This window comes from Lichenostomus cassidix, chromosome 6 (assembly GCF_008360975.1).
Source record: "Lichenostomus cassidix isolate B80296 chromosome 6, HeHo_3.0, whole genome shotgun sequence".
NCBI classification, from domain to species: domain Eukaryota; kingdom Metazoa; phylum Chordata; class Aves; order Passeriformes; family Meliphagidae; genus Lichenostomus; species Lichenostomus cassidix.
The window spans coordinates 26,232,011-26,251,311 of record NC_139487.1 but is presented as its reverse complement, the minus strand read 5'-3'; the positions used below and the strand labels follow the sequence as shown (position 1 = coordinate 26,251,311).

General features: G+C 39.5%; 1 protein-coding gene across 3 annotated transcripts in view; it reads left to right on the top strand.

The window, feature by feature from the left end:
• Positions 1–17,507, top strand: part of GPRIN2 (G protein regulated inducer of neurite outgrowth 2) — a 33,702-nt gene extending 16,195 nt beyond the window's left edge. For 2 of the 3 annotated variants that reach the window (XM_085064132.1, XM_085064134.1), the window contains one exon: positions 13,820–17,507. In XM_085064132.1, coding sequence (XP_084920258.1) covers positions 13,820–15,626 — 1,807 coding nt within the window. In that variant the 3' untranslated portion in view covers positions 15,627–17,507. Of the gene's footprint in view, positions 1–282; positions 361–13,819 lie in introns of those variants that run through there. The other variant, XM_085064135.1, reaches the window with a different exon arrangement.
• Positions 17,508–19,301: the final 1,794 nt, after the last annotated feature.

Genomic DNA, 19,301 nt, shown 5'->3' with positions numbered 1-19,301 from the left:
AGTCCTCTCCGTTTTGCCAGGAGAGTAACAAAGCAGATGAGGGGAAGGGAAGGGAGAGGAGCTGCACAGAGACAGACCCAGGCTTCTGTAAGTGCTGTGTTGGCAGCAGGGGGTTGATAGCTGGACTGAAAATCCCAGGAAATTGTAGTTTTCTCTTTTTCTAAGATGATGGGAACTATGACTCTGAGCTTTAATTGATTTTAATGTAGTTCTGCACAGAAGGTGGGTTTTTTTGTGCTGATGTCTTTCACTTACATGTGTATGTGTTTGTCTTTCAGCGTTTCTGGAATATTTATGTCACTGTTTCTTTGGGGGAGAAAAACCCCCATTATCTTGTTCATCTTATTCCTCTGCAAATCTGTGAGTTTATGAAGATGCTTTTTTATTATCTCTTGTGTGTATGTTAGGGTTTGGTTACTAAAAATAAGAGAAAAGAGTAAATTGTATTGCTTTCAATTTCTACCTTTTAGTACTAATATGCCAGAGAATGGTTTACCTTGCTGTTTTCCACCATGTGTACAATGTGTTTTTTAAATTCCTAAGAGTACCCAACACTAGACAAAATCTAAGGAATATTTCAGTGCTTTCTGCATATTGGCTTTGTTTTACACTTTTCCTTCCTAGATAAATGATCAATTGCGATTTAGAATGGCAACTAAAATTTTTCTCTTAAACCAAAACATGTCTTTTCCAAAGTCACAGCTTTGATTTGGTTTTGCTTTTTTATTGTCACTAGATGAAATATTTTATATCAGGATCCTTTGTAGAAGACTGTTTTGTGCACATGTAGTGATTAAAAGCAAGAGGCTGTGCCATGCACTCCTGGAGTTTAGGGGAAGAGGTTTAAATGGGAGGGGGAGCAAGCAGTTATTTCCATTTAGAGCACTCTAATCATGAAAGGTGATGGGAAAGGTAGCCGTGAGATAAATGCATTTTGCAAGATGTTGATTTTGTACATAAATGAGATGGGCCATATATAGATCAACATCTACCTCTCTTCCATTGACTCATGCTTCAAAGAAATCATCTCATACAGAAATATCAGTGGTTTCCTTGCACCAAGACAGTGATGAAAGCTTGCAGAGAGTTGTTTGCATGTTTTCATGTATGTCTGAATGTTTGCAGGACATAGATTGTAATAAGATCTGAGTTTGGAGACCTCTGCATGGAGTCTGTGTAAAACAATTATGTTTTGAGAAGGTTTCATTTATGAGGGTGGATTAGATGAGTTTTCTGTTTTCATGTCATGTCTTAGTTACTCCATAAACACTTCTCCAGTTATAGGGTTTTGTTGATTTTTACCATCCAGACATTTTATCATAGCTGTACTCCAGAGAAAGCTGCAATTGTTGTTTAGTTGATATGACAGTTATTTAGGGCTGCATAAACAAGAACAGTAAACTGTGTATGGCCTTGTGCTGTCAGAGCTGATTTATAATATCAAATGTGATAAATTTCCATCAGATAACCATGACAAATCCACATTTTTCCTTCTATACTAAACTGTGCATATTCAAACTGCACTTGAAAAATTAAAGTGTATGAGAGAGGGTAGAACAGAGGAAAATGGTTATTGATGATCATTAGACTTCTTTCTGTTTAAATTTCTATTTCAAAGATTTAATTTTCTTTCTGTTAATGACAAGGGGTAAATTGGAGGTAGCTTTTAACCACTGCAGATGAGCAGAGGTACTTGCTGTACCAGTGAGATAATGTTACCCCTGATTGCAGGCAGGTTACTTCTGAGAAGAACAGCAACAAAATCCTATTTTTTCTTCAGTGAACTCCTCTGGAGATTAGAGAGACTGAATTGTTCATTCATTCCCCCTGGGGTTAATGTTTTCAAATGAGGATGAAGTGTACTTCACTGGGCCCTTGTATTTGGATATTGCAAGCTGTTTTACAGTTTGCAGGAGAATGCAGCCTAGGAATGATGCTTTCCAAGACCAGGGACTTGAGAGAGCTGTTAATGGTATTTGTTCTGTAAGTATTTTTTCAAATTAAGCATAAAAAAATCATATTTTTGTTATCATATATCAGTAGTTTTATTGCTGCAAGTATCTTTGGGCGGGTGTGTGTGATATTTTATTGCTTGTAGTCTCAAACCATTCTGGCCCAAGAGCAACAGTACAGCAGCAATCATAGGTGCAAATGATGTTGCACTTTACTTTCCTTGTCAGCCTTCAACTCTTTTTTTTTTTCAACATTTCCCATGGCCTCAAGCCACATCATAGGGACTGCAAGCACTGGCCTGCAGTTTCGTTGTACAGAAATAAGTTTAACTGGTGTAAACTGTAAAGCTGTATGCATACACGTGGATATTAAGATGCTGGAAGGGTGGGGTTTTTTTGGTTTTTTGGGGTTTTTTTTAGGGATTGTTGGGGGCACCATTTCAGTGGTGAGAGAGATATCTTTTACATAAAAGCAAAATGAAGGGGAGAATGAAGAAAATGCTGGAGTATAGTGGTCAGGAATATCTGCAGGAGGAATACAGTGAGAAGGCAGTGAACTGAAAGATACTACTGAGCTTTTCTCTGGTTAAGATAATTTGATGCACTATTTCCTACAGATGCCTTATAACAATTGAATTAGTCTATAGCTATGCAGCTGGTAGTTCACATGCATGTTAAGAACTCTCCTTTAGGAGTATTCTCTGCTTTTTGACACATTGTTGGGAAGAAGGTACTCCCTTCCATTTAGAATAGCTGTTAAAGTTCTTCATAATAAAGTTTCACTCTGAGAAATTATCTTTAACAACAGGAACCACAAAGAAAAACCAGTGTGGGGCTGCTTTGGTAGATGTACTCAGAGCATGGGAGTTGGGTCAGGCCAACTAAATGAAGCTGACATCAGCCAGGTCTTTCCTAGTTTGGTGTGTGAGCATTAAGTTATAGCCAAGCATCATTCTGCACCAAAAAAAGTACCATAAGAAAGATCACCTTTAAACTGGACTGTCCCTGTGTGGGAAAGTTCTGTGTCTTCCAAAATCATGGCTTAACTTGTGTGCAGCATAGATTTAATATAAAACAGAGAAAGGAGCAGGAATATTTCTCCATCTGCAGAATATTTGCTAATTAAGCTTTAGCAAGGGCACACCTGAGTGTGCAAATGAAGGTTAATGGGATTGAGAAGTTTTAAGACCTTCATTTGACTTGCAGAGCTTTAGTCAACAGAGCGTAAGACTGACAAAACCCAGTTCATCTGAGCTGAAGTGAAAGATCCAGCTCCTTTTCAGCTCAAACTAAGCAAACCTGACATGGCAATTGGAGAGATGATGAATGCACAAAGCCACCCTAGCTCTTATAATCTGGATTTTTTTTTTTTTAATCGTTGCCTTCTGCAGAGAATCTGCTGGGAAAGTTTGCTGTTTAGGTCTGAGCAGGGTGGATCAGTACATCTTGAAACATCAAGGAAAGACATACATCTTATTATGGTAGTTTTATTTGGTTCTCAGTGGCCTCTAAACTGTGATAGGTTGGAGTGCTTTTGTTGGTTTAGTAACAAGAGAGGTGCTAATGGATTGGAAAGAAACTTTTGGAGTCACTGCCTCCTACCTATATATCACCTTGCTTGTAGAATACGGGGATCACCTTTGGGCTTCTTTTCCAAAGTCATTCCTGTTTCAGCTCATTTCAGTAAAAGGTACAGGTTCCACTAATCAATTAAAAAATGGTTTACTATTGCAAAATGGCTGCACATTTCAGCTTCTCAGGTTGAGAAAGTACATGGAAACTTCTCATTGGCGATGAGAAAAGATAAAAGCACATATTTGTGAAGACAATTTTAAAAAAGTCATTGGATAGTTAATTTTTGAAGGGACCTTGGGAACTCATCTATTCCAATCTCCAGCTCAAAGCAGAGACAGTTATGAGGTCAGATCAGGTTTCTTAGAGTTCTGTCTGCTTGGATCTTGAATATGGCCAAAGCAATGTTTGAAAAGCAAAGAATTCCTGTAGCAGAGACTTTATTCTTTATAATCAGTATCTTGTTGCTAGCAGTTAACAGCAGATGCTTGAAGAGTTCTCCTCTAGCTGTCTATGTCACACAAGTAGGACCTTCCTCTATCCAAATGATCACAAGAACTTAATTATCTTGCAGCTCTTCAGTTGTTCCAAATATATACCTCAAAACTTTGTGATTCTGACATTATTAAATGTTGGTAAGGAAGGACTTCTGCAGCTCATTTTCTGACTGAGGTTAACCAAGGGTCAACCAAGGTTGCTTGGTTACACAGAGTAGGGTGTAAACTTTAGTTCTAGAGGAAGTTCTTCACATACTTGAATGTGACAAAATAATTACAAGCATTTGTCTGTTGCTTTGGACTGTTACTTTACTCTGTCTTGGGTTTCCTCTCCTTAAAGTCTCTGGTGTTAAACAAGCCTTGGGTAGCATGGGATCTCCTTTAGCCAAGCTGTAATGTTTTTCTTCTCTCACTATAGAGAGAGCAGGGAGATGCTTCCTTTCATCCCTTTCAGATGTTCTCTGAAAACTATAGATAACAGGTTCCCACATAGGTCTGATTAGATGACAGAGACTTGAGACACTTGCTTTTCTGGGAGACAGGACATTGCACTTTGACAAAATAATGGGTTTTTTAATGAAAAAATACCAAGTTTGAAATGAAAACTTATTTTTCTCATATTCTTTGTTTAAATAGTTTCAAAGCTATCTCATGCTACAATGGCAACACAATTAGACAGTCCTCTTTTGAGTTCTTTTCAGTGCTCATTTAGCTCTTTGGGTAGAGGTTGCCAGCTCTTTCCCAGCTTAAGGATATATAAAGGACAGCTTGCAGTGTGAACTGAAGGCCTAAATTAGTCACAGAATATTTTTCATGAGAAGCTCATCATAGTAAATAAAAGCCTACAAGTGAAGGTGGCATTGCAAGACAATGTGGTCTGCAGTTGTGACAGCTCTGCTTAGAAAGGTTTAATGAAGCTGCTTATAATAAATCATTGCTACTCACTATATCATGTATATACAATATACATGTTGTTAGCAGGCATATTGTATAGAGAGTATATACATACGGTGCCTAATTTGAGAAACTCTGCTGAGTTTGAGTACTTGAAATCCTTGAGATTACTTATCCTCACTTGATGCTGGAAAGCTGCAGGGAGTGCTTTAAACGTATGATTCTGAGACACAGATAGTGTCTGCACTTTTTTATTGGTAAAGATGAGTTTTCTATAAATGCAACAAGAACTTCCTGTAGAGGTGCTCTATTTATTTCTTTCAATCCAAATATTACAAAAGGAGGGCCAGAATACATTATCTTCAGTGTCTTCTATTTAATATCTTTTATTCTGGGATTTGCGAGTGCTCTGCAATCAGAAATTAAGCCTTTAAATACCTACATCAGGGGCTTCTGCATCTAATCTGTGAGTCACAGATGAGTAAACTGAGTCACAAAAGGAATGACTTGCTGAAGGTCATACATTATGTCAGTGAGCACAGACAGAATTACAAGGCAATTGTTTCCTCTTTCTAATTACTGAGAAATTGTTTTTTTAAATTCTGGAAGTTGATTTTCTGTCAGTCAACAATATAGAAATCAGTCTTTTCCCTACCACCTCTGAGAGCAGCTCCTGGAGGTAAATGGATTGTCTTTTTGAATCCTTCTTTTCTCCAAGGTTTTGCATACCGTTGATAAATGCTGTTGTTTAAATAAAGAATTGAAGGGGATTTTGTGGCCCTTGTGTAGTGTTCAATCACAGGGAAAAACAACAGAACAAGAAATGATGATAAATTTATAGGTCTTGCTAGATAAGTTGCCAGGTTTTTCTAGGTAGGAAAGATTCAATTATTACATGTTGAAGAATAATGAGTCATCTTTAATTGTTTTGGTGAGGCATCCTTCAATTTAAAATAGTCTTTATCCTAGTGGAGATGTTTGGAGACCTTCAGATTGCTATTACTGTTGTTTATATCACCATTATTCCTGTTTGATGCTGCTGTAGGAATTGCCATCCTTCAATTAAGGATGATATGTGAACATGAAAAGCTGCTGTACTTGCGGCTATATCTATTGAGTATTTTTAAGGCAGATTTGAGTTTCCTTTGTCTGCCACTGCAGCTGGTTAAAAAGCTTTTATCTCTGTTGGCACAACACTGAAGCAAGGGAGTGAGTTTTTTGGGGAGGCTGGGCATGTTAGACACAGGCTCAGCTCAGTGCTTTTCTGTCTCCATCCAGTGAACACAGAGCACACACACAGTCCATCCACTTGCACAGGCTGTGACATAACTTTAGCTGTCAGAGGGACATTCACCTGGCAGGGAGGGATATCCCACTGCCCTCAGACACAGAACTGCAGTGCCATTAAAGCTGGGATATCCATAGGGCAGGGAGGCTAAGCCGAGTTCATACCTGCCCTCTAACTGTCATTGTTAAGCTTCCAAGCAAACAGACAAAAATGATTATTTGAATATTTTCTACTAAAACACATGAATGTGCGAGCAGATATTCTAATCACTTAGCCAGTTTGGGTGGAGTTCATTGGATGTGCAAACTGCTGACCTGTTGTGCAGGTTGCATTGATATCCAGCTGTACTCCTTCACTCTGAGATTGGAAGGAGGCTGTAAGAGAGCTTCTGGTCTTCTGTATGATTTTTAAGTTCTTGCCTTCTGAATCATGTATGATTCACAGGTAGTTGTGATTCACACAGTTGGCAGGCTTGGGCCTCTGACAGGCAGAGGCTTGCTGAGCAAGCTATGGCCATGTGTTTCTGCAGAGTTCCAGATCTATGGGTTTGCTTTGGAGGTACTCTGCTCAGGGCTGAAGTGTGAGCACAAAAATGGAGCTCTGAGGAGCACAAGTCATTCAATACCAGACTGAACCTGGCTGCTTCAGGTTGAAACATGTGATGGAATAGGATTTGATTGTCTGCTGTGAGGACGAAAAGGCTCACTAGTGTCTGTCTTTCTGAAATCCAAATGTAGATAGACCACTGCAAATTTTCTGTGTTAAAGATTAATTCCTACAGAAACTATCAAATATTTTTCTCACAGGACATCTGCACTGCCAGTGGATATCAGTAGTCATCAATTCTTAACAGCATTAATCCTGGCATCTGAATTAACAGTTTCATTTTGCTTAATTCTGTTCTGCTTAAGCTAGAAAGACAATTATATTGATATATCACTTCTTTAGGCACGCACTATTCACTGTAAGCATGATTCTAGGTCAGTGTTGCCTGCTGTCATTATATTTGATTTTTTTTTAAAGCCCCAGCTGGTGAAAACAGCTGATTACATGACCATGTCATCATATTTAATTTGTAATTAAAAGGTTTTAAGTCTCCTAACTGAAGAGATGAGCTTTAAAGAAGTGACCTGTCAAACACTAAAAGTGAGCATCAAATATGACAATACAACATCTCATATTTTAGCTCTGTTGGGTATATAGTAGGGTAGTTTGTATGCTGAGGCAGATCTCCACATGGAGATATAGTGGCAGTAATATTTTGCTTATGAAATTCTTCTAAAAAAAAAGATCAAAATCCAAGGGATTTTTGAAGTTGTTTCCTAGTGAAGAAAATTAAATAAAGAAAGGTGGCAAAGAAGATGTGTTGTTGCAGTAGTAAATAATGTGGTGGTGTCAGGGCAATGTCCCAACATTGCTTCCCTTGTGATAGAGGGCACATCTCTCTGGTTTCCCAATAATTTATTTACAGCCCTGTGAATTGTCCTGCCTGGGAATTCAGCTGAAGGTGTCACTGGAATGGTCTCCTTTGATTCATCCATAGCAGGCTCCTCTCTCATGGCACTTTCATTTTAGCCTTCTCCAATTTTAGAATTCAGAGTTGTCAGCTCTGCTGTGCTGGCTCAGACTGTACCAGGGCTGTGGGCTGTCCTGGTCCTTAAAAGACTTTCCTGCATGGGTTTTCCAAGTTGTTGGGATAGCTGTGGGCACAGTGGCCTTGTCTTTCTGCACCGAGGCAAATGTATCGGCAAATGTAGGAATCTCTTCATTTTCTGATGTGGCAACTCATTTGTTATCCCCTGCTGAGACCCCTGGTAACCAAGGTACCCATGGTACCCTCAGCATTTGGGGGAAGAGGTCTCTGCTCTGGCCCTCAGTAAGGAGAGAGCCTCTGAGGTTTGTTAACACTCAGGGCAGAGGGGACTCTTCACTCTCCATCCTGTCCAGTGTGCTCAGCCTAGGATGGGGAAAAGACAGCAGTCTCTTAAGAAAGCCTGACAAAGTGGTAATTCGCAGAAACAAAGGAGGCTGTGACCAGTGGGCTTGTAAGGACATCAGACACAGCCTCTGCTTTGGCAGTGCTGAGCACTGAGGGTCACTGCTCTTCTGCTCTCATGTTTTCCAGCCTGTCAAGTGTACTCCTCCTCCTCCAAGTGAATTGTGATCCCAGTGACATGTGCTACTGTCACCAGTGCTTCTTGTGGTGCAAAACTGAAAAACAACCCCATTCCTTTGCAGACACAATGTGCACTTGTCTGTTGTATGTGTCTGTCGATATCTGTAGATCCCCAAAACAGTCTGTCCTGTGGATCTGTCTGATACTTGGAAATACTTAGGATGATCGAAAATATTTACAAAAGGGCATTAGCAGATTAAACTGAAAAAGGCATAGTTTGTTTATAATGCTATTCCAAAATGGAAAGCCCACATGAAGATGATGGATTAGAGGTTAAGTGATTGGGGTCTCAACCTGAGTCCGTATTAATCTGGTTGACAGAATTTAGAGAAATTTTTTGTTGTATTGACAGGATTTAGAGAAATTTTTTTATGTTCCCTGACAAGTAATACCTTTTCCCCTACGGTAACATCTCTATTTCTTCCTTTCACTTATACCTCACCAAAATAAAATAACAATTAAAAACAGCAACAAGACTCCTAATCCCAGACACTTGAATCTCTAAGCTTTTTACCATGGCTAATCCTGTTTTGCCAATGCCTTTCAAGTGGTTTGACTCCCCCCACCCAATGTAAATGTTAGTGATTACTGTTAATGAAGTATTTCCTTCAGTAGTAGCAGGAGTTAGGGAGAGGCCATCAGATCTCATAATGCTATCATGCCAATCTTTGTCTAAAGCAAAACAGATCTTTCTTATCTTGTGCAAGTCGTTCTCAATGTGGTCAAGGAAGGACAAATTTTTAGACATAAGCACACTCTTTTTTTTTTTTTTTTGATGGTGTAAGTTTCTTTAAAATTAGTACAGCTTAAGAAGAAATTAATGTCATAATAAATGATGTTCTTTTTTACATCATTTTGCCACAGTAAAAATGTATCCTAGATGTTTTGTCATGCATTGTAGTAAGGAAGACACATTGCTTATAAAAAACTAGGCCTGAAGAGAACCCAGTGCAAATATACTGAATTGCTTCTGGTACCTAAGGAAACTTGGCTGTTTAGGCAGAAATGCAAGTTTTCCTGTATGTGCTGTCTTGTGCCCCAGGCAGGGGTCACCAGTGTTTATGGCTAAGTGACAGCTGCCAGGTTATAATTACAAGTTCTGTCATTTTAACCATAAACTGCCTTGACTTTCAAATTTGTAACCATGGTGTTTGTAGCAAGATTAAATAAAATTAAGAACCTCCATACAGCAGCCTTCTATTCAAGTAAATTTCCTAAATTAATTAAAATTACACTAATCTCCTCATATAAAACATACCTGTGTTTGTCTTTGAGTTTGGTGCTGTTGCAGAAATTCTGTATTTGCCTTGTGAAGCTGATTATTGCACAGCAGGGTCAGAATGATGCAAATGAAGGAGCAAATTTGGGGCAAAGACCTTGCAAGCCCCTAACACTTCTCAGAAAGTGTCTTCTCAGAAAGTTCTAGTGCTGCCATGGAGGGTGCTGGTCAGCACCCAAAACCAACAGTCGTCATCCAAAACTGCTAGTATGGATCAGATTGCTTAGCTTTTCCAAATTCCACATTTACATATTAGTGCTCTCACCCCTGAAAGTGGCTCTGATTTTATAACCTGACTGCTATTTTGCAGTCAGATTCTGGTTTTGAAAGCATAAAATTAAATATTTTTAAGAAAAAGGTTTTTTTTAATTGTATGATTATCCAAATGAAGATGGGTGAAACAGCCTGCAGTCATTATTACAAACCTTGTTGACTTATGCATTGACCATCACAGTTCTATAATGCAAAAATAGCTGCGGAAGATTTGGAGAAGTAAGTGTCTGGAATTCCATGCATGTTTGTAGTAAATAGTATTAAATTTCTCTGACTCTTCCCAAATTCTGCAACTAACTTGGGTTGTTCAACATGTCAGGTGATTCTCACTGCCTCACTGGCTGTTAACTTACTGTAATAACAAAGTACTACATGGATGTTCTTAAAAAAGAGGGGAAAGGGCTTTTTATGTGGGCAGATAGTGATAGAGCAAGGGGGAGCAGTTTTAAACTAAAAGATGAGAGTGTTTAGTTAAAAGTACATGTGTGGAATACAAAAATATGGAAGAATTTTAGAATCGTAGTTAATTCTCAGTGAATGTCTTTCAACTGATAGCATACATTATATTTAATATTCTAAGACTAAATTTACTGATGCATTAAATAGGTCAAAACTTTAATCATAAGTCATAGCAAAATACACATTTGTTGCTTTAAAGTAGTTCAGTGGAATTAGTGAAAGCAGCCTAGATCCCCTCATAAGCTATCTGAAGCTAAGCCAAAAATAGTGGATGTTAATTCCATTTCTATCCTAATCCTTTCTCTGCTTGTCTAACAATTTTCTATATATTCATAGCAGAGTACCTACCTCAAAAGTTCATGCTTTCTTGTTTATGTATTGAGGTATGGATTTCCTTTGAAATTTCAAATTAAAATCTTTCAAACTCAGAACATAAAGTAGATATTTTTGAGTAAAATTCCTTTCCTGTAAATTATATTTTTACATTTTAAGTATAAAAGTTAAGCCAAACAGTCTGCTCTGCCCAGCATGCACAAAGAAAGTTGGTTTGGGTGCCTACGTACCCACAAAATGAGCCCCAAAGACGTGGGAGAATTTTTACACTTGTGCCAGCATGGAACACTTGTCTGTCTGGGCAATGACAATCGATTGCTATTGGTAGTTGCTGGTTAGAATATTATATATTTACAGCTGTAATATATGTCCCATTGCCCCACGTTTGGTCTTGATGTCAAGACCTTTGTCCCTGCAGTGGGACAAAAATAAATTTCTTAAGAGTTGTCTTTGCAGGTTTCATTGCCAGCATCACCCTAGACATTGCTTTCAGTGCTGTTATTATATTTGGAGTGTTTAATCCATTTAAATGTGTTTTGTGTGAGGTGGTGAATCCATTTTAAGTTGCATCACTTCTTTCAGTTACAGAAGTTTCTGCAGCAGTGTCCATTGCTACATAAAGAAAGCAAATAGAAGCCTTGGTCTCTGTGTATATGTACATATTTTAGCTCTGCAAACTTTGTAAGAGAGCCCTTCAAACTTCCCACAGCCTTGTAGCATTTGTAACAGGATATGTTTGAAGCTTGTTTTCACCTGACTCCCAATATTTGTGTCTGAGGATTTCCATTAGTAAGTGTTGTTTCTGTTTCATCGAGGTGTGTGAGAGCCTTTGCAGGTGTTATCTTTTAAAGAGATTAAACGTAAGGTTTTCACCTTGTAGGCAGCCATTGCTCTGGTGTTTAATCCTCTTGACTCCTTTGAACTCTGTGAAGCAGACTATACTCGTGTGTGGAAGTGGCTGCAGGAGAGGTGGCATTTATGAAGGATGGGAAATGGCCTTTTTTCTGCACACAGTCCAAATTTGAGCAATCCCTGTGCTAGAGGATACTGCTGCTGGTCACAAGTCCCTGCTACACAGCCCACAATGAGAAGTTTCCTAAGAATGTGATTGCAAATATTATTGTTTTTTAATGTTGTCATGCTTAATTTAATTTCATTATGGAAAACAGCCAACTCAAGTTGATTTCAGGTGATGGGAAAATTGCAACCTGTTAGCCTGCCAAAGTTAACAATGGAAATGGAATTACAAGCACTGATTGCTGCCTGTATCAGCTGTAGAGCTCTTGGTTGGCAGAGAGAGCAAAAGGCACACTCTTATCAGTTATGTTGGTACATGACTCTTGGAGCCTGTAAATATCACATTAAAAGGATCACATATGAGAAGCTTCTCACTGGGAAGGTGGAATGTGAGCCCTTGCAGCCACCATGTTCTTTGATGTTATGAGTGAACTTCCCTGTCATATTTGCAGAGTGCTTTTGTGTATGTACCATGTGTGTACCTTTCTTGTTCCACACATCCATTTTTATCTGAGTGATATAGTGCACAAGAAACTGTGCAGGCTTCTGTAGGAGACCTGATAAGGAGGCAGAGTGCATAGAGTGTATCTGAGGGAAAATTGTCTAAAACAAGAAATTATGACTTTTACTCTACATCTGCACAACAAAATATTCAGTAGTACTTAGCCTGGAAGCAATGCACAAATACTCTAGATTTTTCTGTTCAACACAATGGGTTCTTGTAGAAAAGAAATATATGTTTGTATGTAGATAGATACAGATATGAACATTTTAAAATAACTTAAGTTCTACAAATGTTTCAATGCCTCTGTGACACCAGGGGAATCATTGTAGTCAATCAGTGGAAGATGTGATTCAGTCAGCAAAAATGGATTGCTAAATCTGGTGAGATTCAAAATCTTCAGTCACAACTTCTCTTAGATGTGAAACTGCTATCATAAATGTTAATGTATAGGATACTGCACCAACCAGTAGAAACAAGGGGTTTCTAAAAATAGAAGTGACTGAGTACACTAAAAAAAAGAACAGAATTACTGCAAGACTTTGGTTAAAGATTTTTTTGTTTTGTTTTTACCCTGCCTGTGGCGCAGGGCGTGTGCACCTTCCACAGCCAGCATGAACTTGTGGATTCCCAAAGGTGAGCGGCCCAAGAGCCCAGAGCATGCACCCTTAACAGAGGCAGTGCTGAGATGCAGACTCTCCTTCCAGGGAGAGGGGAATTTCACCTCCAGCATTTCACTGGATCCCTCTCTGCAGCCACCTCCTGTGGTGCCAGTGGTGAACACAAGCTGGAGTGCTGCCCAGCATTATTTGTTCTAGGAACGCTGGCAGTGACCTCATACTGGCCTGGCAGAGGTAATTTCCTTGGGTTTTGTGTCATCTCTGCCACAGCAAGTCAAAACAGCTTTGTCCATACCTACTGTACACTTGTGTGGGCTCTGGAAAAACAGTTGACTAAAACAATGATCTTCTTGTACCATGAAATATCTAGAAGCTTATTAGGAAGTGTGTGTGGAAAAGGGAGAACTTGTTCTGTTGATGAGGCTTTAAGGTTTAAAAGCTCCAGCAGTGACTGGATAACCTCTCCAATGACGATATCTAAACATTTTTTTTGTTTTGCCAATATGGTTAATATCATTGGTTTAATGACCACCATGGTGAAAAGCTATCTAGTTTGAAAATACTTCACTCTTTGCTTAAGTTACATGTAATCTCTGGATGTTTCAAAAATGGCTCCAGTGAATTTGGGGAGATGATACTTGGTAAGATTGGGATCGTTATTGTTAAAAGGTAGAAACCAAGGAGAACTTTTTCCTTTTTTGTTTTGTGAATTGGAAAAAGATCCACCAGAATTTCAATAAATCCTGGATCTAATTTAGGGAAAAAAACTTTGGGGGAAGTGAAAATGGAAATTGACTGGTCTGAGTACACTTAGACTAGAGTACTGTGCTTTTGAAAAAGAACTTGTGAACTGTGAAAAGCAAGAAGCCCAAGCAGAAGGTTAGTAGAGATTATAGTTTCCAGTACATTTACTTCCTTCTTAAATTGCTTATTTTTCTTTTCCACGGTTTCTTGCAGATATCTCTTTTTTGCCATGTCAGCTGACAGCCACCAACTCCACACCCATTCCTACCAGGATTCACTAAGTTCTACATGTCACAGTCTCTTGAGTGTCAACAGTCACCCCCTGTCCAAGAGTTCCTCAAATCTGGCCTCTATTGGACATTCAAGGAGCTTAGAGGAAAGGCAAAACAAACAGGAGCTGAAGAAAAGCCATAGCAGCACCATCTGCCATATCCCGGAAAATAGGGGTGATGCAAGGAGTGTGCAGAGTCCTGGATGGTCCTCCTCACAGCCTGGGATGATGGGACTTGGATCAGAGGTCCAAACCATAAATGACCAGTCAGCCAATGATCATTCAGAGAGCAGAACTAAGAATACAAACCATGTTCTTGTCACTGAACAGTCCTCAGAATCCTGGGGAGTGGGGGACACTAGGATGTGTGTAAAGAGCAGCACTGTTGAGAATGTTTCTTCAGCCTGCTCTGTTCACCAGCAAAGCATGTGTAAAATGGAAGAATCAGGAGCTGCGCTTCAGAGAAGCCACTCAGACCTAACCTGCAGTTGCAAACAGCAGGCTTATGTTACTCACACAGAAACCAGTGCTACTCACTCCAGCCTAAGCTCTTCCAGCTGCAGACATGGTCCACCGGTGGCTAGGATGCCTTTCCAAACGCAGAGATATGGATCAGAAACAAATGAAAATACACCTCACTATCAAAGCCCTGTGACTCATCTTCCAGTCCTACCTAGAGACCAACAAGTACCCACAAATACCTTTGACAGTGGCAGTATCCCACGTAACACTACTGTTTACACAGATCCTGGAACATTTCATGCTGCTGTTCTAGGACCCCACATGCCTGGAAATGGTTTCCCAAACAGGACAATGTTCAGCCAGGCCCCTGGGATTATTCACGGTGGTCTGACTTTTGGTAATATTCCAAACTCTGCGTACTCCCCCATGGTGATGACAGTTCACAACAATTCTGCGGGGCCCTGCAGTCTCAGGCAGGACACCCTGAAGGCAGATGCCACCATCCCAGCCTATTGCCACTCCTTACCCATCCCATCCATACAGCTCATCCCACGGCTGGTGTGCTCCGTTAGTGAGACAGGAAGAGAACAGGCAGCACCTGGCTACATTCATTCCTTTTCTGCTTCAGACATTCTGACATATCCTAAGCTGGTGTCTTCAGTTAGTGAATCAGGCCTGGATGCCAAGAAAATCCTGAAGTGCTGTAATGTTCCTGAAGAACAACTGCAACATACTCAGCAGGAGAGAGCTCCTCCAGAAGCCAAGGCTGCCTGTGTTGCCCTGAGCAGCCAGCAAGGTGCAGACATGGTAGTGACAACTAAGGATATGTGGACTATGACCTCCATGAATGACATAGCCAAAGGCCTGAAACCAGCTCTCGAGCGCAAAGATGCTGGGGTACAAACTCTTCCAACCATGGAATGTAAATCTGTGGCAACAAGCCCAGCAGCTGCAGCAGAAGGTCACTCACATGTGTTCCCAGAGGTGAATCTGGAGCAAGATCCGGATGCCCCCAAATCTCCAGTACGTGAAGTGCGATGGGATGATGAAGGAATGACGTGGGAAGTGTATGGGGCATCTGTGGATCCGGAAGTCCTCGGGGTAGCCATTCAAAAACATCTCGAGTTTCAAATAGAACAATTCCAAACGGAGCCTGCCGAGGCAGCTGAGAAAAGTAATGAGGAGCCACCTCCTGAAAAGCCAGGAAAAAGAAGGCCTTTCAGGACAATGATGCATTCCCTGAGATATCCAAGCTGTTGTGCTCGCTCCAGCACTGCAGTGGAGTGAGCACAGCTGTAGGGGGTAGGATAGCTGTGCTGCTTTTAAATTGTGCATAAATGCTGACTCTTAAGTGTTAACACAGTATATGTGGACAGCCCACATCAGGATGAGTGGGAAAAGTCCAGTCATCATCAAATACACATTAAAGCAAGGAAAAATCCATGGCTGGGCCATATAACAGAGAACACAAGGTTATACTTAAATAATGTCATCTGAATGCTCTTGACTGTATTTAATGTAGCAGTGTTTTCTTCTATGTTAGTTTTAAATCATATTGTAAGGAATGAAACTTCTTTTTTAATGATGCATCTTTTTGAATCAATGATGACATTTTTCTGTATTTTGATAATTTAGTGTTAGAAAACAAAGTTAGAAAATTATGATTTAATCAAAGTTCTTAGCTTTCAGTCATACTCACTTAAATTGTTTTGGCAGCTGTTTTGCTGTTAATTTATCATAATGCTGACTATAAGCCCACTTTAACTGTAGGCAAAAAACCAAACTAGTGTAATGTTCTATGACAAAGAATTGTAACTTTTTTCTACGTAACTGTGAAGTAATTTCAGTGTTGCTAGTCTGAACTTTTCTCTTAGCAAGCTCATGTACAGGTGGAGGATACTCCTCCAATTTCCCAATTAGTTTTTAGTTATGATAAATTACACTCTAAATATCCAGAACTTATGTTTACCAGCTGATTGACACAAATGTACAGTATTACCAAAGATGACTCATGTAATGTGAATTGCTTACTGAATGCTTATTTTAGAGACCTGAAACAGAAGCTGTTCAGATTAGTCTGTGGCACCACCAGACCCTACAACTCACAAGCAGTTTTGGTTTGCTTATATTAAAAGTAATTTCCAGTGAGATTTTTTTATGTTCATCTATGCTGAACAGTGGTTATTTGGCTGTTGCATAAGCCACAGGGGACAGTTTGCATGTAACCTTTGCCTGTCTTGTGTTCCCTCTCTGGTCTGACGTCAAGCATCTGCTGAAAGTGAGACCTCGTGTCTTCCCCAAAGTACAGTTCTAAGGTTATTCTGAGTGCCTTGGTCATTTGGGCAGCTTAAAGATTTATTTTCTTCTAAAAACAACTTTGCAAACAAGTTTTCAGTGAGAAACCTGTTACGATAGCGTAATGCAGCTGTAGTGCAGCGTCTGTTTGAAGTGAAAGGTTTGTCAAGGAAGCTGAGGATACTATTTCCAGTGTCATATGTGGCCTTTGGTCAATGTCTAAGATTCTTTGAGAAATGAGATGTGCAATGTTTTTTATGAGGAGAGAAACATTCATTTCTATCTCAAAGGAAAACTTGCAGTGTCTGAGAACTTACTGGTGTGGAATTACCCACTCTTAGTTTAAATTTGTGTGGTTGTGCTTTGTTGGTTTGGTTTGGTTTTTGTTCCAGTAAGTTAGAAGACTGTCTCCATAATGTTCACCTGACATTTGTGTATGAACAGGAACCCCTGGTGATTGGAACAGCTTTAAAATTTCATCTAAAAAAATCCTTAAATATAGGACCTGCCAACTGGAATGTCTTGTGATGCATTAATTTAATAATGTAGAGTGGTTCAAGATCGAATTTTCTCTCCTGGGCAAAGTGGAATTTAAGAGAGCTGGCTCCTGTGAAATTCACCTTGAGTTCAGGGGGCTTCATTCAGACCTTGGGACTTTGGCCTTAATGAAGTCAGCTCAAAATCAGTTTTATACAAACCAAGTCTGAAACTATTGGAATGCAATGCCTTACTCAGGATGCCTCTAGAGCTGTGAGCATCCAAGCTTTGTTAATTGTTAAATGGATGTTAAATTTCCTTTTATTGAAGCTTTAATAGGAGTAAGGAATTAATGAGTAACTAAATAAAATTACTCTGCTGTTGTTTAGACTTTAACTAAGCAGTTTCTGTACAGGCTTATTTTATGGTCCAGAATATTGAGCATTGATTTCTTCCTTTCTTCAAACATGACATTTTTGAGAATTTTAAGCACTATAGTGGTCTAAAACCTTGTGTGGTCTGTTAGCTTGTCCTCAGGTGTGCAGGAGAATTAAAGATTTGAAGAATCAAACTGAAGCTTTAAAACAGCAAGTGTACCTTCTCCCATGGCCATCGCAATCCATATTTTTTAACTATTTGACTTGTAGAATAATCTGTATTCTCCTTCCCATGCCTGCCATTCCAAGCACCTCTCCAAAATAAAGCCCCCAGCTGTAGGAAGATTAAATTAATAGGACCAGTATCAAACTGGTCAGAAAAAGAGAGTTTGCAGAAGAGACTGGAATAATATGGCAAAATCCCTTGAATGCTTTGGCTGTTGTGCTATAAAACCTGAAACAACTCTTGTATTTCATACAGTTCTGGTGTAAATTACTTATGGTTTATGCATTGGTATGTCTTGCTACTACAGTCCAAAGCATTGATTATCATTTCTGAATGAGAAAAAAAGCTTGCAAGTAAAGGGAAAGGATAGAAATGATTTTCAAGTCCAGAAAAAGAGGTGCCCACTCCTTACAGGTACTGTGAATCTTCAGGATATTAATCAGGGTTGCTGTTATTCACAAAAGACTGTTTATGTTTGAGGACTTCCTACACTTATGGAAAGGTGTAAAGTACAAGAATATGATGGAAATCTGAGGAAAAACTCCACAAACACTCAGCTGAATATTAGCTACAGAGATAAAACTAGTTGTTTCACTTGTACAATTGAAGCCTTAAAACAAGGGCTATTTGGATTCACTTTGCATTTGGGTTCAATTTTTAACAAAATTTAAATGCAGCCATTTTGTATATTAAGTATTCTCTGTTCAAGTGTTACTCTTGTAAATGTGAGAACTCTGACTGTTTTTTAATGTTTTCTGACTTAGGAAAATTCAAATCCACGACGTTCTGTCGCTGTTGAGCCGCTAGCAGAGAAAAGAACCCAGTTCTCAGTGGCAAGAAGGAAAAGGAGACTTTATTGTTTTGATTTCAATATATATATAGTTTTTTCAGAGGTCGCCCAGATTGGTCAGCCTGAGACCCCCCACCTAGGCCTGATTGGCCAGGCCTGAGCTGTCCAAATCTTGGGACACTGTTTTAAAAAACATCCAAACTTTATCTTTGTTTATGAAACACAAAAAGAATTCTCATGGGAAAGACCTGTGCTAGCCACAACGTTCTACTTTTAAATATAAAGTAGCAGAACTCACACGGGGTTATAACTGAGTGGGTCAATGCTGAACACAGATGCTTGTCAAGATAGGGTGAAATTAGGATGTATTATTTTCTCAAGTCCATTCAAACACCAGTTTGCATCGCATCATGCTGCCTCTGCTCTCTGGACTGAATGCTCAGGTACCAGTTACAGCTGAGCAGGTTGGGGTTGCCTTTCCCAGGAATCCTCAGGGAGGGATGCACTGGCATGATGGGTGCTTAACCCTTTTGCCTCAATGTGCCTTCTGTCCCTTAACATATGGGAAAAAAACCAGTTAGTGCAAAATTTTGGATATGTTATGATGTCCCTAGACACTAACTAATGTCTCTAGAAGGATTTCATTGTATGTGATACTTGATGGCTGAGATTGATAATGGGCTGAGATGCTTAGCTCAGTGGCTCAGCACAGATTGAAGGGAATTGATACTAATATCAGTTTGCTGTTGAAATAGTTCTGAAAAGGTGTTATAATAATTAATTTCATTCTGAATTAG